This window comes from Phyllostomus hastatus, unplaced genomic scaffold (genome assembly GCF_019186645.2).
Source record: "Phyllostomus hastatus isolate PE091 unplaced genomic scaffold, TTU_PhHast_1.1 phas_contig_137, whole genome shotgun sequence".
In the NCBI taxonomy this organism is placed as follows: Eukaryota; Metazoa; Chordata; class Mammalia; order Chiroptera; family Phyllostomidae; genus Phyllostomus; species Phyllostomus hastatus.
Window position 1 is genome coordinate 14,957,542 of NW_025333583.1, and position 25,281 is coordinate 14,982,822.

Here is a 25,281-nt window from a genome sequence, read left to right on the forward strand (position 1 = left end):
CAATGTTTTCTTGCAAGTTGTGGCAAAGGAGCTGGGTGAAAGTTGGTGATACTCCCTGCCAAAATTCCAAGTTGAAATCAAATCCCTCAATAAAGTTTCTCTGGCATGGGGGAAAAAAAAAAAAGATTTACAACTTCAGCAGAATTCTAATTCAACAAAGAAAAAGTATCAGTCAATCGACTTTACTGTCACCAAAGGATCTCAAACTGACTTTATCAGACTTCTTTCTCTTTTATATATAGAGGTGAAAAAAAAAAAAAGCAAGAGGAGTTTAAAAAAATTGATGAAGCCCTGACCCTTTGGACTCCATTTATAGACTGAGCAGGAATGCCATCCCCCTCGAGCAGCGAGCTGTCCAATCCAGCCTCACGTGTCAAGATTCTATTAGGCACTAAGTGAAATATATATGCATGGCCTTATACCATTTAATACTCTGGGTCCACCTTCAAGACTCTGGGCTGTGGATCAACCGAGCCACCACTCCTCTTCCAAGAATCATTTTGACAGGTACTTTTGGAGGTGCTTCTTCTCTCTCTTTTTTTAACCCAACCTTTTAAACAAAATGGCACCAAAGAAAGACGTGAAGAAGCCTGCTGCGGCTCCTGCCCCGGCCCCTGCCCCCGCACCTGCACCCGCCCCACCCAAAGAAGAAAAAATCGACCTCTCTGCCATCAAGGTAATTAAATGGATGGACTGTTCAGTCATTGAAACATCTTTCAGCAGAAGGGAACTATAGAAATTTGCAAAGAGATATATTTTTCATTAAGAAAAACAGCATTACTAAGTGAACTGATAGATTTGGGGAGAAGAGAATCCTAATTAGAAGGCAAATAAACTTTAATGTAGAATTTCAGTAAAATTACTATGAGTGTGGTATTGCCTCTATTGTGGGACCTGTATTTCCTCTATTTTATTTTATTGTTTTGTTTTCTAGTTTCCTTTCCCACCCACCCATCCCCCAAGTTGTTAAAGTGCAACATATGGATAACATATATGTCTAAATATGTTTTATAAATATTGAAACAAATACTTGTGTCTATTTATTTATGTAATCTCTGTGGAAACTGGATCCTTACTTTAAAGTTATATCAAAAGGAAAGTGTTAATCCATCCACTGTTTTTGAAAAGTTTAAAAACAGCTGATGATCCAGTTGCCCTGGATGTACTTATTGGACAGCTGTTTTATTTCATCTGAAAAAGAGATTTTTGCAATTCAAGTTAATTTCCCCTTCAGCTTTGCTTAATAAAATTTGATACCACACTAAATGGGGTCTTGGTGCGGACAATTATGCACTCAAGTGTTTCAATGACTATAACTGTCATCTTGTTTATTTATACACAGGATTTAATTCAGAATGTGTGAGTTGTTTCTAAATGACACTAACCCAAAAAATACTGTAAAACTTGTTGTTTATATGGCTTTTAGCTTATATATTTGAGCTCTTGCATACTGATCTTGAACTAAGGAGAACGTGATTAATTTCTGTGTCAACACTTTGCTGTGATCAAAGTTCTCGGGTACCCAAAGGGTATCTGCTTTCAGGAAAACGATGCAATGCATGTGCCTGTTACTTTTCAGTGACGTGACTCATCAAATGTGCACCTTCTCCTCATTCACTGGGCTTTGATTGGTCCACAGGGCAGTTTGAAAATCTTCATCTAAGGAACCCTGCCGTATATGGAAAACGAATGGGCAAAAGTGTCTATATGAGTGCTCTTCATTTACATCAAAAGTTCTATACATAATAAATCTGAATTTTGCTAACTTTACACTTTATTTGTGATGGTGATGCTAACCTATGGATAAACTTCATTGACTATTTTACTATAATTGTATATTTTTAAAGTATCCTTAACATAAATATTCAATTAGATCATCCTTAGATATATGTGATGGAATTAAATAAACACATTCATAGTTTTTACAGTATCCCAGTTAAACATGAAATTTTATGTTTTAAAGTAGGAGTAGATTACCACAAATATTTTATCTTCAGTTTATAGGTGACAGATGATTTGCTTCTATTAAAATCAAATTTTAATAGAATCTAACATTGGTTAGGAATTAGTGTGGTTTTTTTTGTTTGGTTGGTTAGGAACTATTATTCTTAATGAATATCCACTTAGGGAAAGAAATGAATGTTAGATCTTGTAATAAATGTTTTTCCACCTTGTCGACCGCATGCATACAGTTCATTAAGAAAAAAACAATTTTTTTCTCTCTGGCAACCCTGTTAATATGCTTTACAGAAGCACACTGACTATATTGAACAACAAGAGTCATTTCAGGAACTCCAATTACTCTGGCTGTCTTTCTTCTTTGAATCTCCACTCTATACTAACGTTAAAAATAAAAATCAACATCAAAGATTCTCCTCTTTACATTGATTGTGATTTATAAGACAATACCATCTCTTTGTATCTGGGACTGTAAGAATCTGGTAAGGGGAAAAACTACCTTCATCTTAAGAAGAAAATGAAATATCTCCCTAATGAAAACAGGCATTAATGTTCTTCCCTGAGAAACTGTGCAAGAAGAACTAAATAAATATAAATTAAGTGTGGCAGGTAAGAAGACTCCAAGAACAGGCAAAACATCATTTTAAAATTTTTTTTAATTATTGCTTTTTTATTGTATTTTTGCCATTATCATTTATTCCCCTTATACTCCCTCCTCCCAATAATCACCACACTATTATTCATGTCCATGAGTCCTTTCTCCTTTTTGTTCAATTCCTCCATCCCTAACTACCCCCCCCCACCACAGCTGTTATCTTGCTGTCTATTGAGTCTGTCTCTACTTGGCTTGTTATTCTGTTTATTCATTAGATTCCATATGTAAGTGAAATCATATGGTACTAGTCCTTCCCTGTCTGGCTTATTTCACTTAGCATAATGTTCTCTAGGTCCATCCATACTTTTGCAAAGGGTAGGAGCTCCTTCTTTCTTTCTGCTGCATAGAATTCCACTGTGTAAATGTACCACAGTTTTTCGATCCCTCATTTACTGATGGACACTTAGGTTGTTTCCAGAACTTGGCTATTGTAAATAATGCTGCTATGAACATTGGGGTGCATAGGTTCTTTTGAGTTGGTGTTTTGGATTCTTTGGGTATAATCTCAGCAGTGGAATTGTCAGGTCAAAAAGCAGTTCTATCTTTAGTTTTTTGATGAAATTCCATAATGTTTTCCATAGTCACCACAGCAGTCTGCATTCCCACCAACAGTGCACTAGGGTTCCCTTTTCTCCACAACCTCGTCAGCACTTGTTGTTTGCTGATTTGTTTATGATGGACATGCTGACCATTGTGAAGAGGTATCATACTAATGACTTGTTCATAGTCAGTAGAAAAGGGACAATTTTCTGAACCTTGCAAATTGATTTACCTTTTCCTCTATCAGTTGCATTAAAGCTGGTGTGAGTCAGCACTACTAAGCAAAGGAGGGAAATCCTCCTGGAGTTTCTGTGAAGATGGGTCTGTTCCATCTTCACTAGTTCACTGCAGAACAAGAGTTGTGATAGATCCCAATAAAGGACACAGTCAAAAATAAGTTAAATGAATCTAGAGGACACAGGAAGATATTCACCTTTATCTTTCATTCAGAGAGCCCATTCTCGATAGAAAGAGAAAACAACAGAATTGAAACGAATATATTTTTGTAAAGGAATTTCAGTATCTTCAATGATTTTCATTCACTAATATGAAGTCAGTGTGTATTTATAGGCATTATAACAAAGAATGTGATGCAACTTGAAGACATTATAAAATTTTAATTTAATCCCACTAGGTGACAAAGTTAATTAAAAGATACATTAAAACATTCGATGTTATGATGCTCTTAATTACTTAATGATGCTTCTAGCTATATTACCTCAAATAAGTTATAAACTTTCTTCAAGAAAAAATGAACTTTAAAGATATTAATAGAGCTGTTATATGTGTTCATTATCTTCCTAAGAACTCAATAAAAAGCTTAACTGTATTTTAAACACTCTTTCATAAATCATATGATTTGAAAATCTACCTTCCTTTAGACTTTGAGTAAAGGTAAAGTTTAAGTGTAACCATCTTTGTGTAGTGTTAGCGTCATGGTAACATTTAATTCCTCAATATTATTCCCAGCTAATATCTATGTTTCATCTTAAAATATGCCATGTTTAAGAGTCATATATTGGACTCACCCTGAACTCTGAACAATCTTGTATATTATTAATTAGTTTTATCAATTTCTTAAATGTGCTTTTGAATTTGATTTCCTCCACATCTGTTGGTTATTTGTTTAGAGTAGTTCTTCAAAGTTCTGACATAAAATCTTGGATATCTGAGGGAATGCTTATATGATGTCTTATCCCCATGAATTTTTTATGAACATCCTTTTTCAAAAACACATTTTCTGCTGATATGTGGACATTAAAGTCACTGCCCTGGGTGGTTCTGACAGCCCTTCGCTTTCACAGAGCTGCTACTTCTAGCACTGACACCAAGACTCACAGACACTGCCTGACAGACTCAAGTATGAGAATCAAAACCTCCCATAAGTGTTCTGGTTGTAGGTGCAGACACAAAAAAATTAACACCTGTTGCCCAAAACTGCAACCAAATGAAATAACACAAGTAAATAAGACATGAGATGACCACGTGGCTAGGTCTTAAACACTCTTCGACGTGTAAGTGCATTTTTTGCATGATGCATGCCTTAGCTTGTATGTCAGGATGCTGTGAAGTGATGGGACTTTGAATCATGTCTCTTATTGTGTTGCTTACATTTTAATTCTCATTGTATTCCCCACTCAATCAGGTCACCCCTGACTAGACTGCAGGCGATATTACAAAAAGTGGTAAAGGTACAGAATGCATTGACAGAAACTCATCAAATAACAAAGCTCACAGCAACAATTGACCATGTCCTTGGGAAGATTTAAGCTTTCAATTTAATGGGTAAGATGGAAATACAGCATTCCCAATAAATACATCTATTTACTGATGGATAGTCAGTGAAGGCAAATGTATATATGCATTGTGACTTCCTACTTGTTCTGGTCAGGGTATAGGATTGTTTGGGTTAATCTATAAATCCTTTTTCTCATATTTAACAAGGCTAATAGAAACCCAGTCCTACTTAGAACAATTGTTGGGAAAATTGAATAAGGTCACGGTCATGAAAAGTTTTGAAAATTATAAAGTTCTTTATAATATAACAACCATATTTATTGTGAACTTACTCTGTGCCCTATTATCTTATTTAATCTTCATAACATTACACCAAGGTTGTTTTAGTCTCATTTTGTAAAAAAAAAGCAACTCAAGAGTCTAAAAGAGGTTCAGTGTTATGCCCATGGTGAAATAACTAGTAATGATGAAGTTAGGATTAACCTAGAAAGCCAAATCCAGAGTCCACTATGTTAACCACAGTATAACCTACTTCCTGTGTATAAAGAGTAAGTTGCTCTTTCTAAGAATGTGTAAAGGAGGCATATTTTGCTCTCAAGCATGTGAGGTACAGTGGTTCTTCTATCACCTGCACAGCCCTGTGTAGCCACCAGAGGGAGTGATGAGCACACATCCGAGCAAGGTCATTGAGACAACCTTGCCAGTTCACCGCTGTTCGGTTCTGCACAGCGACCCCCTGTCTTAGCACCTGGTGCTGACAGGCTGGGTGTTCTCTTTTACAGACGGAAGGAGGGGTGTTAGGAAGTAAGAAAGACTCCTAGGCACTCTGCTCCAGCTTCCTGTAAAAAGTTGTGAAGAGAACATGTATATTTTGAAAAACGCTGTCATGAGAGTAGATTGGTAGTCGCCAGGGGCTGGGGTGGAAGTAGAAGGGAAGAGTGAAGGTGACCAGAGGGTACAAACTTTTGATTACAAGAGAATAATTTCTGGGCACCCATTTGCAGCATGCTGACTTAGTTACCAGCCGCTAAGAGCGTAAATCTTCCAAGTTCTCACTACAAAAAAAAGATATCTATGTGAGGTGATGGATGTGTTAATTAACCTTATTGTGGTAACTATTTCACAATATCAAAATCATCACATATCAGCTCATCACATATATACCTTAAACTTATACAATGTTATATGTCAACGATTTTCAACCTTTTCATCTCAGGCACATGTAAACAATTACTAAAATTCTGCAGCACACCAAAAATATATTTTTTGCTAATCTGACAAAAAAATTAAGTATACTTTTTATTCATTTACACCAGATGGCTGTTGTTGTGTTGCCTGTTATCATTTTTTAATTTGACAGTCTAATGGAAAAGAGGTCAGTATTCCTGACTAAATAATCAGTTCATGTTTTAAAAATTCAGCACACCAGTTGAAAATCACTGTTATATGTTAATTATACCCCAATAAAGCTGGAAAAAATTAAACTATACAAAATTATTTTTAATGCTGTTAAATGTGGCAAAACTGATTGAATTTTTAAAATAATTATGTTTTAATTAAACATAAATATATATGTTTAATTAACTGACCTCCAAATTTTGCCCTCAAGCTAATATTTTGAGAATGTTATGGGATTTCTATTTACAAATAAACTACATGATTTTAAACACCCCAACCACATATTCACCGGGGTGGTTTGTAGAAGTATAAGGCCACGTCCATAACGATAAAATCTTAACCTTAACTAGTTTGAGGAAAAGAATACTTATGGTTGATTTCTAATTAGAAGGAAGGGGTGAAACGTATAGGTTATTTTTAAGTTTTCATTACGTAATTATAAAAGTTTATTTTCTTTTACTCTGGTCTTTCAATGATACCAATTAATTTTTAATACAACTATAATGCCAGCCAATTGCAATGTTAATCCATTTGTGATGGGAATATAACCTCAGAAACAAATCAAAAATTGAGACTGTCTCTAGGTATCAGCACCAAGTTTCCATGTGCAAACACTAAAATTGCATAAGGAGAGACCAGGTAGAATGGAGTGGGAAACTATTAAAGGGTATTGGTAACACTTTAATATTATATTTTGAATTATATGTGACTGGATAATATCTTCTTGAAGTAAAATGCATTTTGGAAAGGAAATAGATGTGTTCACCAATTAATGGTGAGCAGCACTTTGAATTTTAAAGATAACAAAAACTTTGCAAGACAGGAAGATCATGCAGTGACAGCACCAAATTTAGCCTGGCGACATTTTAGTGCTGCAAATGAACCAGCCCCCTGGCAAGTTGTCTTTAGGAGTCGGTCCATAATTACCCAGCATTCAGCGCCATCTGACTCATGGAAATTGTGGAAAGGATTATATTTAGTCTGCTGATATTACACTTTCTTCTGCTTCTTTTCATGCTGAAATACTTTTTGTATGAAAATAGGATCTTTTATAGTCTGTTTCTACATCAAGTTTCTACAGTTTGCTTCTCACCCAAATCAGAATTTGGAGGGCAAAATTATCATACACAGAGAGTAATGGCTTCAGTTATACTAGTTAAAATTTAAATTATATGGATGATAAATCCTTGCTATTGTAGCCATAAATTAATAATAGTGAACTGAATCCAGAGAAGAAACTTCTCCCCAAAGATAAAATCACATCACGATCAACTTTATATTCTTCTTTCCCCTACAGCAAGGAAGTTTCTTGAAACCTAGTAAGTACTCAATGGTATGTACTCTCTCCTGTTTACAAAACATCTGACTCGGATGAACATGGTATTAATTATATTTTCCTTAACTCTTCTTTATCTAAACTACTTCAAAATAATGTTATTAAGTAAATGTTTAGGCACCCTGACCTTTTCTTCAGAAAAAGTGAGTTGAGGTAGATTCTACCAACAAAAAGATGGAAAACCTCACAATATTGTAGAACCATAAGCTTAGAAATCATTAATAGTTTGTATCTGAGGAAGCTGCAATACCGGCAAGAGAAGTAATTTAATCCAAGGACACGTGACTTTTTACGAGAGGGCCAGAACCAATTCTGAGCTCTAAAGTGGTGATGGCAATGTTCACATATCCCTGTTGTCACACAAAGAACTTATTTTCCAGAAAAGTAGGAAAAAGCAGATACTTATGATTTCTCACAACACACACAACAAATTTTTCTAATGATCATATTTTTAAAATAAAAGGAGAAAGGAGGAAACAAAAGTACAACTTGGATTTTTAACAAATTACATGCAAACAAATATGCAAAGTAGAAACAGCACAACTCATAAGACATTTTAGTTTTATTTATCAGCTATTAACCGGGGGAAAAGCTGATGAGAAATCTGAAGTGTGGACTTAGGTCACATTTTAAATTTTTATTAAAATTTACTTAGGCCTCTCTGTTAATTCTGGTAGGTCTGAATTGGGTTGCTTTAATAATTTAGACTTTGATCTAATTTGTCTGATTTTAATTGACTGGTCTATACACCTTAACAGAGAATCACTCATTTCTTCTTCTGTTCAGATCAATTATCCAATAGAGCCATCTATTCTCTCTTATATTCAACAACCTGGGCCAGTACTGTATTCTCATTGTCCTTAATTTCTTCTTTCCATACCATATTACACTCATCAGCCTAAGTGTATCTATCCTTTGTTAAGGTAAAAACAATGGAAAAAAATACTTATTTCCTTTAAATTGAGTTATTCTGAGTACAAGGCTCAGTTTCAAAATAATATTTCTGCTGGTCTTTTACAGTGATTCCCAGTAACTCTGTGAGTCTGGACTGATAATTAATAAATTAAGTTTCCCTTAGGGTTTGCATACATCCAGGTCATTGTCTGTCTGCCAGGCATTAAACCAAAGAACCCACAGTACTGCCTTCTTGATTGAAAACTGGCCCTTGTTAGGTCAACTGCTTTACTCCGCCTCGCCTGTCATTAGCCCTGGCACACCTTGCTGTGACGAAGAAGGTGTTTAAAGACCATAGTCTGGGTTCCTTCCTAGGGCATTGTTTCTCAGGATTCAACAGCACATGTCTCCCAAGTCATCTTTAATTATAGTTCTTCTGGTTTTACCAAATTTTGGCAGTTTTTTAATATTTATTTTTATTAAACTTATTGGGATGACATTGGTTAATACTACTAATTCCAGATCCTATTTGATTAAGTGCATTTTAATGTTTTTCCTATAAATAAATTCCTACTATATACCAGAGACTTTATCTTGTCTTTAATCAGTTAACCAAACCTCATGATTACTATTAGAAAAATGCTTCTCAAAGTGAGGAAAGATCTGTAAATATTGCAACAAAAATTATTTTTTAGTACCAGTAACTTACATAGTACTACCTACCTACATCCAATACCAAACAGTATATGGTTCATACAAATGTGGAATGTAGTTATTTTACTATCAGTCCAGTATAAGCATGTAGGCAGAGATGGAAGAAAACACCTTAAAAAAAACAAATGGAGGGGTTGTGAATTAGAAGTCCTGGTCATAAACATTTGCACAAAATCTAAGAAAAGGCCCTCAAAATCTAAACGCACATACATCAATAATTCAAGATGAGCATGTGTCAAGATGAGCATGTGTCTACTATGTGTCTGGCAGTTCTAGGTGCCTGAGATGCAGTAGAACATGAGCTCTTTGAGGGGACTGATGAAATCTCTTCCCTCATGGAATAGAATGTTTAAGAGGAGGAGCTTATGTTTGAAGAAGGAATATATATATATTCATATATATATATATATATTCAAATCACTGATGATTTTAGCTTAATGAAATTCTGTTGAGCATCTATTATAGGCAGGTGTTTTATCATGGTAGGGAATAAAAATCAAAGAATATGTCAGGGGAAGCTCTCCAAGAGAGTAGGGTAAGCCTGCACCTGGGTTCACGTCATGGACAAAGGTAAATGGCTTTCATAATGACCTATGCTGCCCAGAAGTTTACAATCAGGAAAGTTAAACATCATCTCTAAGTAAAAAGAAGGAGCTAGGTAAGTAGAGAGAAAAGGTTCTTTCAAGAGGAGGAGAGTTTATTAGGACTTTGAAAAACAGGTAACTTTAGAAGCAGAGATGAGAGAAGAGCAGTCCAGATAGGAAAGACTTAAATCTAATTTTTAAAACGAACCAAATGACGGCATAGCAAACTGAGTTCAAAACCAGCTGCCATTTTGTATGTGTCAAAGGCATGTTCAAGGGGATGGTTATCTCACCATTATAAGCCAGAAAAGATGCCAGAGAAAAGTTTTTGTCATTTGTAAAAATGTACCAGAGAATAAACAGCATTTCCCATTTATTCCATGAACACAGCACCCAGGTTTTCTAACTTGTAAACTATAATTTATTCTCTAGACTAGACTAGACTACAATCTTCTCTGCCATTGTTAATAAATTGCTTAAATGTTAATTTTGACTCTCAACAGATACAAAAAAATCTAAACTCTCATTTTCTATGTGATAAAGATATAGAGGAAAAAGTAGAGAGTTAAATAATTTAGCAACTGCCTACCATTTCTATGTTAATATTAAACATTTACATAATGTCCAAATAGTTAGAAATAGCTTATTCATAACATAAATATAACTTTTAAAATGACTTTCTAAGTTTTCTCAATGGATTTTGCACAAACTGACCATATTTTATATGTATTCAAGGGTACACTTCTCTACTTGAAAAAAAATGAAAATGAGCATTATGTAGGACAACTTTGATGACTTTATTTTTTATTATTTATATTTATCTGCTACTCCTCAATATTAATCATAGGCAATTTAAATTTAATGACATAATACATACAATTATGGAACTAAAAAGAACACAAAGAAATATGGTCTGTTCTAAAGGCTTTAATTTACATCAGAGTCATGAGGTTCCAAATTACACAATTATCAAAGATTATAAATTTTCACTTTTTTCCCTCCCTTTCAATTTCCCCCTAATGATTCAAAGCATTTACATTTTCCTATTAACTTTCTCAAAATGTCAATTTATCTCTAAAGATATGTTTACCTGGATACTACTATTTTTAAAATTATAGTTTCAATCCTCATTTTGGAACTCAAGACCCTATGGGATTTCTGTCACTACTTGTAGCCAGGACAAAAAGTAATACATATTTAAATGTTGATTTCTTTCTAAACACTTGAGGGAAGGCTGTTAAGTATACACCTGTCTAGCAGGGGAGACTTCATTCTTTCTGTGATCATTTCCTTAAAAAGAGTCACTGAAACAGTACTTAAGTTAGAATTTATTTCTAACATTCTTTATGTCCATGTGTTTTTAAGTACATAGAGAACTGAAAATACATTATGGGAAATTGCATGGACATACAAAGACAGATCTTTTCCCAGTACCATTTTGCACAGTACCATTCTAGGAAGAGAGCGCCCTCTATTTTCATGAGAACACATTACCAGCCAATCCCTGAGATGCCATCAAAATTCTCAAGCACAGCTTTGCATTCCAGAGAAACCTCTTCAGACTGTTTCTCATTCTGGAGACTAAGCCATAAAATATTTGATGTGATAGAAACAGAATTAGCACCTCCTGCTAAGAACCTCCACAAAATTTTAAAATCTCAAATAGGAGAGAAAAAGAATGGAAGAGATACTCTATCAACAGATAACAGGATGGCAGTTACCAAAGGAAAAGTGGGAAGGAGGAAGGTTGAAGAAGGTAGAGGGAGTCAAATATATGGTGACAGAAGGAGACTAGACTCTGAGTGGTGACACCACAGTGCAATATACAGATGTCATATGGAATTGTACACTTGAACCCATATAATGTTATTTTCCAATCTCACACCAGCACATTTAATTAAAAAAAAAACAGGAATGGAACTTATACCAAAAAAATTAAAAGTCTATCAGCTTTGCTGCCTCTAAGAACTTCAGAAAGTCAAAAATTCTGACTGGTCAGCCATCATAAAGCACACAGAGAGGGAGGAAAATATCCGCCCCAAAGGTAGCTATGGGAGAATGGTGAAAAACAAAGATCAAAACCACTCCTGGCTTAGCTAAGCTTTATACCTCTGAGAACACAGCTTACAAGATTAAATTAATTGCAGATGTCAAGACCTGACCAGATTACCACTTGGGCAAACCCTAAGAAACACACAAATGTGGGATGCATTTCAGGTCCTTTGAACTTTGCCACGATGGACAAGCCTTCAAAGGCTGTTCTTTCTGTAACCATTGCCATTTGAAACCCCAAACCAGTCCTATCCAATGTTTCATTAATACCCAAACTTGCTCACTTGAAGTCTGCAAAGTCCCAAATTCACAGCAAGAAGGGATCAGCCCAAGCCCCTAGACAAATTCAAAGCTCCTTGAAGGAAGACACTCCCAGAGACTCTCAGGGACCAAGACCATAAAAGTACTGATGGACTTCAGACTCACTATGGCTGTCCACTCCCACTTTATGGTTTCCTAAAAATAGCCCTCAGGGTACAGATTCCTCTTTCTCTTTGCCCTAAGAAAGCTAAAGAACCCTCCAAGGGGAGGGGCCGCTTCTCTCTGAAACCTGATGCTAGCTGTGAGATCACAGCTTCCCCAGAAATAAAAGGCAATCGCAGCAAAGGAGGCCCCCACTCAGGGACTGGAACAGCCCTCAGCTCTCTCTGCAGCTTCGCCACTACTTTGCAGCCCAGCAGCTCCATCATGGTGGGTCCTATGAGAAAAGGATTTGTCATTTACAGGAGGAAATAGATAGTGGATAAAATGTTATTGAGGGAAAAAGGGCAGACAAAAAATATAACTGGGGAGAGAATATATTCAATATGAGTCTTTAGAATCTACTTTGGGTTTTTGTTGATGTGGGCTGAGGACAGAAGAGGTTAATTTGAGCTATAATGCCAGTTGGAAAAATACAACTTACTTCCCAAAAGTAGTACTTTATGCTTGATCAACTTTTGCTATATCACATAAGGTTTATTATATGTAAATTTAGAATAAAAACCCTGCAACTCTAGAAAAAAAAATATTACACCTGGAAAAACAATCCAATGATGCCAATTTCTAAAATAAAGTAAACTAATTCCAGTGCATTATGTAAAAATGTGGTGGTTAAACAGAAGACTTATGGCGATCTTTTTAATGCAGTGCATCTGTACTTCTTAATACCATGTATATGTATTAGACATATCTTAAACATGCTAGACAGTATTTTACTGTTCCAGGAAGTATTTGACTTGGCATTCATTAAATCATTTATTTATTAATTAAGAGAGATGTTCCCTAACTATCTTCTGCAGAAGCTTCTTATTTTTCCTAGATTCAAAAGTATCCTAAGGCAACATTCTTATTCTATGACACCTACATGGCTTCCTAAAAATCTCAGAGCAGAGAGCACTCAATTCTTCTGTCAATGCATTTGAAAGAGTACTAGTTGTTTCTTTCTTTCTCCCCCTGTCTCGCCACTGCAGTCCTTCAGTGCTGATCAGATTGCTGGTAAGTAAATTGAGCTTCTCTACTCCAGATGTAGGCCGAATACTGCCTAGTTTGGGGAATGTCAACAGAACTATCACTTATCTTCAAGGCATGTTAACTGCGTGGCTCAACTGTTAGTATTCGAGCTATGCCTGAACTCTGAAAAGTAGGCTTACTTTGGGAGCTTACTTTACAGAATACTCAGGGAATGAGCTTGGATACACTCTAAAGTCAGAACATTTTGTTTGCTTAAAGTTTTCTTTATGGTTAATTTCTTTCTAACAGATCGAGTTCTCTAAGGAACAGCAGGATGGTAAGTTTAAAAGAGACTGTTGTTCATATGCGCACACTCACAGAGATGGCATGTAGGAAAACCACTCCCTTGAGATTAGCTCTTCCTAATCACGTCCCACTGGTGTTGCCACTCTAAATATAAACACTCTCAATCACTCTAACTTCTCTCAGCAAACTGGATCTCTTGCTTATCATCAGAGGATTGAGCAAACAAAAACACTACAAAGTAGGTCCTTACGTTCACTGACGCCTATATAAAACCAATTTGATACAGTAAGCAATACTATACATATACTCCATAAAAGATGTAGATTTAGGGAGGCTAATTTTTTCATCAAATCCTTGAAGACACATTTGGCAGGTCTGACCTGTGCCACCTGGAAAATATAATTGATTATGAAACTGCCAATGACCAAATCTACGTAATTTCAATGGGCACCATAATACGTTGACAGAAACAACAGGTGAAGTGGCTGTAGAATAAAAGTAAATTCGGAGACAAGGAGGGAGGAGTATTTATCATAACACTGCAGGGGGAAGACAGCAGATGTCTCCTGACCCACCATCAGCGATGCAGGGCAGACTCCCGGGGAGGCACTGGCACTTGCTCAAGGACACAGAGGATTGATGATAGGACCAAAATCTGGTATTAGTTTAAATTAAGTAGAAATTTCTTCCATAAAAATAACTCTTAACACGCCAGAGAATCTGAATATTTTCCCTAAGATTTTCATTTTTTTCTCCTTTCAGTCTTGGGACACAAGAATCCCAGGCCGTGCAAAATCCTATTTTTTCACTAGTATACCAAGGCATGTTTTATGGATTGACAATGTCACATAGCAAATAAAGTGAGATAGAAATATGTGTGCAGAAGAGAAGGGGAGAAAAACTTAGTTATATGATATATAAATTAGAGTATTGGTCATAACAATAAATATATATAATACATGTTATGGTATATACATGTAATAATAAATGTAGGTGATTAATAAGAACATTTTCGAATACTCATTAGTCTACCTAAAGAATTCCACAGTTTTCAGTGTTTTAGTGTCTGGACTATCTTACGTTCAAACACCAATTAAGAAAAACAAAGATATTCACTGTAGTACACAGACTCATGTGTATCCATGCCATGGTTGATGGTCTCAAGGAGACAGATTATAATATAACTTGATGACTCAGAACTCAATATCATATGAGATTATACTACAAAGGACTATTTTTTCTTATTGAAACATGTTGGTAACTCTACTATAATTTGTTTAATTTTTAGTGCATTTTTAACTAGCAATGCTGCTATATTTTCAGCTACTACACCCTAGTCCTTTTCAATATCTAATTTACAGTGTCATTTTGATAGCCAAACTATGATAGAGCCGAGCACTAGAAGAATAAAAACCCTTACAGGAACAGAAGGAAAGTGTTAAACTATTACTATTAAACCTATTACTCCATATATGAAATAGGTTTTAGATATAGAATTTCAGTAAACATAGGTGTGGCGGACTGGTTTTCTTTTGTGCCAGGAAAACAAATGTTTTGCGGTAGCAGTTTAAGTGAAATGGAAATCATACCCTTTCAGAAAGGAATGAAGACTTCCTTTGTTTACTTTGTTTCATCATGTGTAATGATTAGTTTTGCTCAAGTCTGCTCAATTTGAATGTATCACCAGTTTGGAGGAAAGAAGAAATAACAGCTAGAAAACTAGAGCATTCTAAAGGTCTAAGGCCTCCTGTGCTCTCCAGGTGTTGCCACTAACCACGTGTGGCTATTTACATGTAAAATTTAATGAGTTAAAAGTAAATCCCTTTAAATATCCATTTTCACATTTGTACTAGTTACCTTTTAGTGCTCCAGACCTGCAGGTGGCTAGTATCTACATTCTGGGGCCCAGATACAAAACATTTCAATCATCACAAAAAGTTCTGGAACAGTGTTGTCCTAGACCAAGGCCTGGCAATTTTTTAAAAAAAGGCCAAACAGTAAATTTGTTAGGCCTCATAGGCAATACAGCCTCACTAAAAAGAACTCACCTCTGTTATTGAAATATGAAAACAGCCATTCAATACACACATGAATGGCTGTATTCCGATCCAGCATTATTTACAGAAACCAGTGGCCAGCCCCTAGGGCAGGAGTTTGCTAACCCATGTTCTAGACTCTTCAAGATAAAAACTTATACTTAAAATTCTGCTGTTGGAAGAGCTATGTGTTTCTGGCCTTAGCCTTTAAATTAACAGAAGGGTTAATGTCAGAGAGATTCTATTACAGCCCATAAAATCCTATTTCTATATCAAGTATCTGACCAGGGTAATAGTGAGCCCTCTGAGCAATTTGCATGAAAGCCTGCAGCCAGTAACAAGAATAGTTCAGTTTCACATGTCCCTCAGAAAGATGAAAAGTAATATTTGACTAATAACCCTACAGTGCCTGCAGCATGCTTTCAGATTAGGGAAATGATTTTTTATAATCAAACTGCATAGAATATGAGGGGGAAATTTTAGCAAAGAATGGTACATGATCACTACAATTGGCAGTGAGTGTGGCTGGTGCAATCTCAGGTTAGGGGATGGAGGGACAGTAAAATAGGGTGTTCCGCTAGTAATCTATCTAGAAGGCATCTTTTGATGTGAGACTATGAAAGCCTTTCTGCTCTTTCACTCACAAATGATTTTTTGAGTGTTGTGAGTGTTAACTCCAACAAGTTGCCTTCAGGTCCCCCAGGAAATTTCATTTAGTTAAGTTTAGAAGGTTCCGTTCAAGTGTCTTTACTGGCCCCTAATCCACAGTAGTACCCCTTTCTGGCTTTTTGGTTATATGTCTTAATTCTTTGTTAATGTAATTCTGAAAGGCAAAACCATTCTATCAAAGGAGAATGACAAAATTTAGGAAAAGTAAGGAATAGAGTGATTGGGATTAAAAAGAAGACAATATGAGAATATATACTTATACACAAACCCATGTGAATACAAGTAAGACAGAAAACTGAATGAAATAGGTGGCATCTGTCTATGTGAATATCCCAGTTTCCACGTTGTGCAATAATTTTGCAAAATGTTACTATTGGGGGGAAGAAGACAGACTATTTATAAGACATCTCTTTGTACATGTTCTAAAAATTGCATGTGAATCTACAATGATTTCCATAAAATATGTACTGAAATCTAAAGCTAATGTAGCAACATGTTGTGATATATATTACCTGAAAAATAAAGTTTAAAAAGATTACCATAGCAACAGATCCAAACAAATATTCCTACTTCTGAATCAACTCCTGCTAGAGTCATACATTGAAGTGGTTAGAAGGCCTCTTACAGAACTTAGAGATTTGTCTCACCTTTCCGATTTTCTTGCCTGAAAAATGAAGTTGCTCCTGAAGAAAACTAGTTAAGGGAAGTATTTAGGAAATGTGTGCCTCAAGAGGAGGTTTATTTCCCCACAATTTGAGAAGTTTGGGTTAACCACATAAGCACGACCCCATCTCAAAATTTATTTTCTTGAAATTTCATTAACTTTATTAATTGCATGAGCGATTATATGGGAAATTCTTAAGACCTCAGAATTTCTTGACCCAGCCCTGCTTCCCAAGCAGATGAAGGAAATATGAAAAAATATGACTAGGAGCTCCAATTTCCATATCTGATTAACAGTAACATACTACTTGAAACTGGAAATGCTGCTTTAAAATAGCCCCAAATAAAGTGTCAAAAGGGTTTGTCGATGATTGTTTGAACTATACAAAGGAAGAGTCCAACAATCATAATGTAAGTGGTTGGCAAAAGTTGTAAAATAACAGAGTTTGAACTGGATCTTTGATGAAAGTAGGGTTAATTTCTAGGTCTGAGGCAGAAAAAAAGCACCCTAATGCTTCTTGCTTCTTGCAGACTTCAAGGAGGCATTTCTACTGTTTGACAGAACGGGTGAATGCAAGATCACCTTAAGCCAGGTTGGGGATGTCCTTCGGGCTCTGGGCACAAATCCCACCAATGCAGAGGTCAAGAAGGTTTTGGGAAACCCCTCCAATGAAGGTAACCACATGTTTTTCCAATAAGTTGGAAAATACATTGTGTGTGTGTGTGTGTGTGTGTGTGTGTGTGTGTGTAAGAGAAAGGGCAATTTATTGAGAAAGTTCCACAGAATAGGATTTAATTTGTTTTTTATGGTAAGTGTGCCACCAGCTAGAGTCTCAATTTTTTTCCCTCATAGAGTAAGTTAACCTTACTTTGAGAATTTGCAAGCATGATAAAATTTCATGCTAATGGAAAGAAATAATATCTAATGCTAATATCATTATCATCATCTTATCTAATGTTCATAATTTAAAGGTTAATGAAATGAAATAATATTTAAATCTACACATTTTTTTCAAACCTTCAAAGGCAAAATTACATTTTGACAAAGGTGCTTTGAGTAAATTACAATGGCACACCTCTGATGAAGATCTGCTCTGATGAACACTGGGAAGTGAAACTGGTGCTTTCAGGAGACTGAACATGCCCCCTGACTTTGCCTGCTGGTCTGTCTTTTGACACCCTGCTTCTGTGACCATCTTCAAGGAAACTCAGCTATCTTAACTGAGAAAGACAGGATGACATTTTAATAAGAGTACTTTCTATTTCCAAAGAATTACAGAGAGACTCAAAAATCTAAGCCAAGCCTGCATGCAGTCACCCAAATTAAATCATGGGACTAGAGCCAGTGACGTGCATGGGTGGTAAAAGTGCAGAAGTTTTTTGCTCAATACAGAAATCCAGTTTTTAGTCTGGAACAAAAAAATTTTTTAAGTCCCAAATGTTTGTGAAAAAGTATAATGGTCTATTGGAAAATATCACTCTAAACAAGCAAATAAACAATAAACAAAATGATACTGAAGTTTTATTGAGTAGACATGTGGGCTGTTTATCTTTGCCATAAGGAAAAAAGGGACAGCAAATAATCTCTATTTTCCTTGATAATTAAAATGACCACTTTCCTTTGCTGCAAAAGAAAACTCATTTCAAAAAAAGGAAAAACCTAACTCTAAATTAGTCTCCTAGACTATTCCTCACACTTCATTTTCTTTGAAGGAAAATTTCCAGGTAAATCACACAAAAAGTAGCTGCGAGCATGAGATAAAGTGAAAGAGCAATAGGCCAAGGCTTCTGTTTTAAGCGCCATTTCTAACTGATGAAACATCCATCAGTTAGAGGAATTATCTTTAAAGGAATTATTGGTTAACTGTTCATTTATTCAGCATGCCAACTCAATCTTTTTACTATTACTCAGTGCGCTAGGTTTCTATTCTATGAGGAACGGCTAGTAAAAGGGGATTTTGATTTTAGGGGTACATAACTTATCCATTCATATACACCTGTGTAGTCTGTTTTATACTTTTATTATGAATACCACTTATCTTGTCAAAAGATACTAAAGAGAGTCCTATCATCTGCAGTCCCCTAAACTGCAGGTAAGTCAGAAGATCACAAAACATTTGACATACACTCTTTCCTTATAAGCTTCATTTTTAAATTACTTAAAATTTAAAGAAATTGAAGGCCCTACAAAATCTCAGGGCGAAGATGGAATATATGTTAAAGTTCAGTTAAGTTTTACTATATTCATGTGCTAATGATTTGTTGTATCAGTATAATTTTATATTGCTTTCCTAGTTTTCACAGAAAACAGTACATTGACAGTGCTAATAAAATAACAACTAACATTAAGTACCCAGTTGTCCCAGGTATTGTAATAAACTTGTCTTGTGTCATCTCATAGAATTCTCACCCTAACACTATGAAATATTTCTGTTTTAGAGATAAAGAAGTGTAGGCACAAATCCGCCAAGAAACTTTCCCATAATCAACTTAGTTGTAAATGGTAGACAGGGGATAGAACTTCAAGCACCAGGACCCCCGTGCTCATGCTATTATCTAGTACTAAATTTCTGTCATCAGCAATTTACCCACTGAAATTTAAGCTGCAAGAAGATTTTCTAGATCACCTAGAATGGACTTTCCTGTTTAATTTGAGATTCAGAAATGGCATTTTATGTTAGCTAATAACTCTTCAAATTGCAATTTTTTCCAGAGATGAATGCCAAGAAAATTGAGTTTGAACAGTTTCTTCCCATGATGCAAGCTATTTCCAACAACAAGGACCAGGGCACTTATGAAGACTTTGTTGAGGGTCTACGTGTCTTTGACAAGGAAGGCAATGGCACAGTCATGGGTGCTGAGCTCCGTCACGTTCTAGCCACACTAGGTAAGAAAAACTTATTTAGTGGCATTGATAGGACAGACTGTATAAGAAGGAGTGAAGGACTGAGGGAAATTGAGTTATAACCAAGATAGGAAAGGGGAAAGACTACAAGGAGAAATGACAAAGAATAGCCAAACATTAATGACCATTTCAATTGGCTTCAGTGTCAATGAGTTTGGGGAAAATGATAACTTAAATTACTGGTAATAAATGAGCAAAGTAAAGCATTGTAGTTCTCATAGCATATAATTTGGATATTCAGGTACAATGTGTGTTTCATTCATTCATTCAAAAGCATTTATGGACAACATTCTAAGTGCCTGCAGAATAAGAAGGGCTGGGTTTCTATCCTCCAAGAGAATAGTCATAGTCTCCAGGAGCCCCAAACTGGTCACTTATGGTGGAATGTTGAAACCGTTCTCTGCCCTTCTTTCTGAACAAAGAGTTTTGCTTCATCAGGTGAAAAGATGAAAGAGGAAGAAGTGGAAACACTATTGGCAGGTCAAGAAGACTCCAATGGCTGCATCAACTATGAAGGTACAATCTCATGCTCTGGTAGTTACAACAACTTTTAAATGATTGGATTGATTACAGACTCCTTTTAACTTGAAATAATTTTTTTCTCTGCCTCCCTTATTGAACATACACATGCTAATTGTTATCAATCAATCATACATGAACTCTAACTCTAAAAAGGTATCTTGTAAAGACTTGACTGTATATAAGGTTTGTGGGTTTTAGCACTCCTGTATATTGTTAAATAGTTTAAAATATGTTTTTACATGTACTTTTTATTATTAGACCTTCATACTCTCTCTGTAATGTAGACAGGGTTGTATTAAAATAAATTAAAGTTGCAGAGATCTCAAAATTCCTTACATCAGGCAATTATGAAAATAAGGAAAGTGAGGGCCAAAGAGGTTCAGTTATTAGTGAAGTTCACATTATTAATGATAGGGATAGTGCTACAATTTAGTTCTCCTTGTCTCATGTTCTAGCTTAAATGAAAGTCATCTCTAGGGATCAATTATCTATTCCCTGCTACCAACTTACAGCAGCTCCGGCCAGAGGATCTGAAAAGTAACACACTACACACAATACAGAGGCAAAATAAAGTGGCATGGTATAATTTGTAAATTAATACTTTTCCAATAAAATTGAGAAACATTCTATTCCCCTAAAAGACTGACCTAGCCATATTTCAATGCGGCTATGTTGATAAATTTGATGTAAAAGTAGACTGATGAAATCTAACGACTGCGGGAAAAGAAAAGAAAAGCAGAGAGGAGGGAGAAAAAGGGGGGTTGAGAAAGAGAGGAGGGGGGAAAGTAAGTGTTCAGCCAAGCATGCCTTCACTGACAACTTTCATTAAACTTCACTTTTTTCCCCATAAACAATGTTTTACACTTGGTTATCACAATAAGTGCATTACGTAAAGAAGAATCATTCGATAAACACTGTTTGCACAAGTGGATAGTACGGTAATCTAGAAAATTAAATCAGACCTGGACCTCATACCATAATAAATCCCAAATGGCTCAAAAATTTTAAATGTAAAAACAAAAAGCATAAAATCCATTAAAGAATTGATTTATAAGTTTTTGAGTGGAAAGGCCTTTCTAACACTTATATAAAACCTGGAAAGCATTTCAATTTTTGATAAATTCAATCACATAATGTTTTAAAATCTATATGGCTAAAGCCATATAGAAACAGAGTCAGAAGAATAGCAGACCAAAAACCAATTTTTTTTGCAATTAATATTAGAAAGGGCTAATTTCCTTAATAAAAAACTAATTATAAATTAATAGATATACTACAAACCAAAAAATTAATAAATATATGAACAGACAATTCATAAGAAGGAAATAAAAATATGTATGAATACCACATAATAAGCTAGACTTCATTAATAATAAAAGAAATATAGATTAATACCACATTGAGATAACATTTTTAAATAAGCTGATTGCCAAGGATTAAAATTTGACCCCACTTTGGGTTGAGGAGAGTGTGTGGAGAAAGCTGATCTCACGCATTCCTTTTAGGAATACAAATCATTTAAATCTGTACGTGGTGATGTGTTACTATTAACTTGAACAAATTTACTTCAAGGGACGTAGCCTTTAGATATACTGGCACTCAAGTAAAACAAGTGATACATACTTATTCATTAGTAGTGTTGTTTGTGATGGCCAAATATTTGAACAACTTAATGTCCACCAATGTACAATACATCATATAGATACATCCACACAATGAAATACCCTAAAGCCCTAAAAAATGACACTCCTGTTTACGACTATGGTAATATCTGCAATATATATTACTGAGGAAAAACTAGTGTAAGAGGATGCCACAATTTGTACAGAAAAATTTAGAAACATATATTTGTATTATCTTATACAGACATAATAGCTCCATCAACTTAGCTATAAAGAGAGAAACAAGATAGCTGGAGACAGTGACGAGAAACACTTTTTTGTTATGAGCTCATACTTTAAAGAAGAAAAATTTACCCATATGAATGTACTGCCCCTGACACACCCACCCCCAACAGTCAACCCCTTACTCAGAAATTAAATTTACAAAATCAGAGGAAAGGCCATAAATCCAGTAATACGTATAGTGGGCTGTACAGAGCACAAAAAATAAATTCCAGTGTTATAGCTCAGAATAATTAGGATTGCGATAATTCACAAAACTTGTCTTATTAAAGCTGGCCGTTTTCTAACTAAACTGTCTGTGTCGTGCCTACAGCCTTTGTCAAGCACATCATGTCCATCTGAATGGAGCTCTCAAGGTGTGTATGTTTTCTCTTTACTGTAAACCTTCTTGGTATTTTCTTAAACTTAACAGCTTCACTTTATATTCTGTAGATAGAATTAGTATTAGCTCCTAAAACTATTTATATTAACCAGGAAACTTCAACTCCTTGAAATGAGTTGTTTATAAATAGAGCATTTTGTATAAATTTATAATAAGAAACTTCTGAGGTTTTTCCTTGCATCTGTAAACCCTGTCTTTGACTGTACTACGAGAATACAGTGGGCATTCAACAAGGCGGATACTAGTTGATTAACTCAGCTGGAACATAACACTGATAAAAAGTAAGTCCCTAAGTTGATTCAATAACACAGAGTTTTTAACAATTACTGCTCTAGAAAACCATGTTATCCCAGCCAAAGTGAAGCACTGTAACCAGGTTCTGACAGTGAGGAGATGGATGACTTTGGAAGTGCTCGTTCATTTGTGCTTTTTTTTCTTTTACACTTCACATTATTTCCTTCCCAGTTTTCTTTCTGAAACATGTGATCAACATCTAATTCTTTTTCTCTTCTCCTTTACAGATCAAGCATTGTTTAGGAAGACTGGCCGGAAACTTACTTTATAACACCCATGTCCAGATCTGTTTGCCATCACTCAGAAAAACAGAACAAGGTGGACTGTTCTAGACTGAGGGATTCCCTGAATTTTTTTATAGCTTACGTTTCTCTCTAAGTCCTGCTTGCACCACACAAACCAACTGTCTCCTGTTCTAGACAAGGATAAGATGCCGACAACCCCAAACCCAGGCACCACTTTCTATTGTCTATTGTGGGTCGGTGAACACCCGTAAATTAATAAATCAATAAATCATTTTGGTCAGTCTGTAACATTCAAGTTGCATTGTGTTTTTATCCTCTTGATTAGAGAACAAAATTTTTAAAATCTGAATTCCTTTGTTAATGTATGGAATATTGATGAATTGCTAGAATGAATCATGATAGTCTACACAGCCATAACAAAATGAATAATAATGATAATCATATATTATTGAAAAAGTGAAATGGAGAACTAAAGAAATTCAGAGAATCAGAGATGTTTTAATATAAACTATCCAGGCAACTTAAGATGAAAGCAGGTTTTTCCAGTTTTATGCAAATCACTGTATTCATGGCTTGATCTATTTCATGTCTAGTGATAATCTAGCCTATTAGAAAATTCTAATAAGCTCTGCTCCTTCTCACTGAATGTCTTTAAGGATAAAATTTAAAGTGACCTTTCAGCTGTTACTTAAAAAAACCTCTCTGGGATGAGACTGTTACTTAAGAACATGTCTATTAATATTCTCTCTCCTGCTATGATCCCCTCTACTTAGCATATCCATGTCCCAAAGTCTTGGTTCACTGGTTTAGTACATGTCTTAAATGGTAAGACTCATTGATAGAAAAGTTCATAGTGTAAACTTACTTTATCATATCATAATGCTTTCATGTATCACTTTTCTTTACAACAGAGGCAGATTTTGCAAGTTAATAGTTGGCTATTTAGAAGGGGTGAAGTGGTAGTTCTCCCACTCTCTAAAAATACATTTGTAATATATGGGATTATAAAATCTTTAAAAAGGATCTGTTTCACTAGACATTTTTGGAAGCTGAAATAACTTTTTCCTGATGTTGGGAACTTCATGTCAACATGATATTTCTACCTTTAGCCAAAGTCACTCAGATCCCAGTAGCCAACAGCTTCAACTTTGACTTACGGTTTCATAGCCAAGATGATGTCGGGACATCGCCGCAGTCCCTCGTAAGGAAAATTCACAATGGCTTTGCGATCTTTAAGACCAAATTTGCCTAAATCCAGGAACTAGAAATTTCACATAGCCCTGTCTAGCAGAACTTTCAGTAAAAATATAAATCTGTGTCTACATTGTCCTCTTGGTAACCACTAGCCCCAACTGGCTACTGAGCACTTGAAATGTGGCTAGTGTGACTGTGCAATTGAATTTTTAATGATATCTCATTTTAATTAATTTAAATAGTCATGTACAGCTCAAGACAACCATACTAACCAGTGCAGATTGCAATACTTATTTATATTTGGTTGTTACACAAGGCAATCAAAATGGTTTTTTTAAAATTACAAATGTCACCATGGAGAGAAGTTGACTGGTACAAACAGTCCAACCACTAAAGGCTTCTCTTTTTAACATGTGGTTAAATTTTCCATCTTTTACACTCCTATAATGTTTTTCACTTAGAAAAATGTGATATCTACATTTTTTGGTAATAAATTTTTTTGTCTCAAGCTTCATATTTAATGCTTTTCTCTCAAGACCTATAAAACTGCTTTAACTCCCAGTGGGATAACATCTAGTACATTGTCCTGAGACCTAACCTTATTAAACTATCATGTGCGAAATGCCCATAACTCAAGTAGCAGCAGGTGCAAAATAGACTAGTGAGTGAAAGAGTGACAGTAATTCCTAACATCTACAGCAGCTGGCGAAAATGACAGGTGCTTAATTCCTCAGTCTTTAAAAATAACTTTTGAAAAGCCCTCACTGCATAAGCAAATATATTTAAGTTTGTTTTCTTATGATCTTGAAGTTACTTCCTGACCCTCCCCGCAAAAAATTCTTTTTGCCTTAACGTATATTT

The 25,281-nt window shown here is 35.3% G+C and overlaps 1 protein-coding gene across 2 annotated transcripts; it reads left to right on the top strand.

Annotated features, from left to right (window-relative positions):
* The first annotated feature begins 417 nt into the window (after window positions 1-417).
* MYL1 (myosin light chain 1) lies at window positions 418-23,514 on the top strand. 2 transcript variants are annotated; one of them, XM_045855487.1, is made up of 7 exons: window positions 418-676; window positions 13,610-13,637; window positions 17,506-17,649; window positions 19,688-19,861; window positions 20,318-20,395; window positions 22,619-22,661; window positions 23,209-23,514. In XM_045855487.1, exons 1-6 carry the CDS (start codon window positions 563-565, stop codon window positions 22,645-22,647), a joined length of 567 nt encoding a protein of 188 aa, XP_045711443.1. In that variant the 5' UTR covers window positions 418-562; the 3' UTR covers window positions 22,648-22,661; window positions 23,209-23,514. The 2 variants fall into 2 exon arrangements, with proteins under 2 accessions (XP_045711443.1, XP_045711451.1); XM_045855495.1 differs by lacking the exons at window positions 418-676; window positions 13,610-13,637 and adding exons at window positions 12,382-12,559; window positions 13,321-13,345.
* Window positions 23,515-25,281: the final 1,767 nt, after the last annotated feature.

What these genes read in the sequence shown, in the direction of transcription:
- MYL1 (XM_045855487.1), top strand. Translation starts at nt 563, where the DNA reads ATGGCACCAAAGAAAGACGTGAAGAAGCCTGCTGCGGCTCCTGCCCCG. An exon ending in TCGACCTCTCTGCCATCAAG is followed by an intron (nt 677 to 13,609) that starts GTAATTAAATGG and finishes TCTTTCTAACAG; the next exon opens with ATCGAGTTCTCTAAGGAACA. An exon ending in TGGCTGCATCAACTATGAAG is followed by an intron (nt 20,396 to 22,618) that starts GTACAATCTCAT and finishes TCGTGCCTACAG; the next exon opens with CCTTTGTCAAGCACATCATG.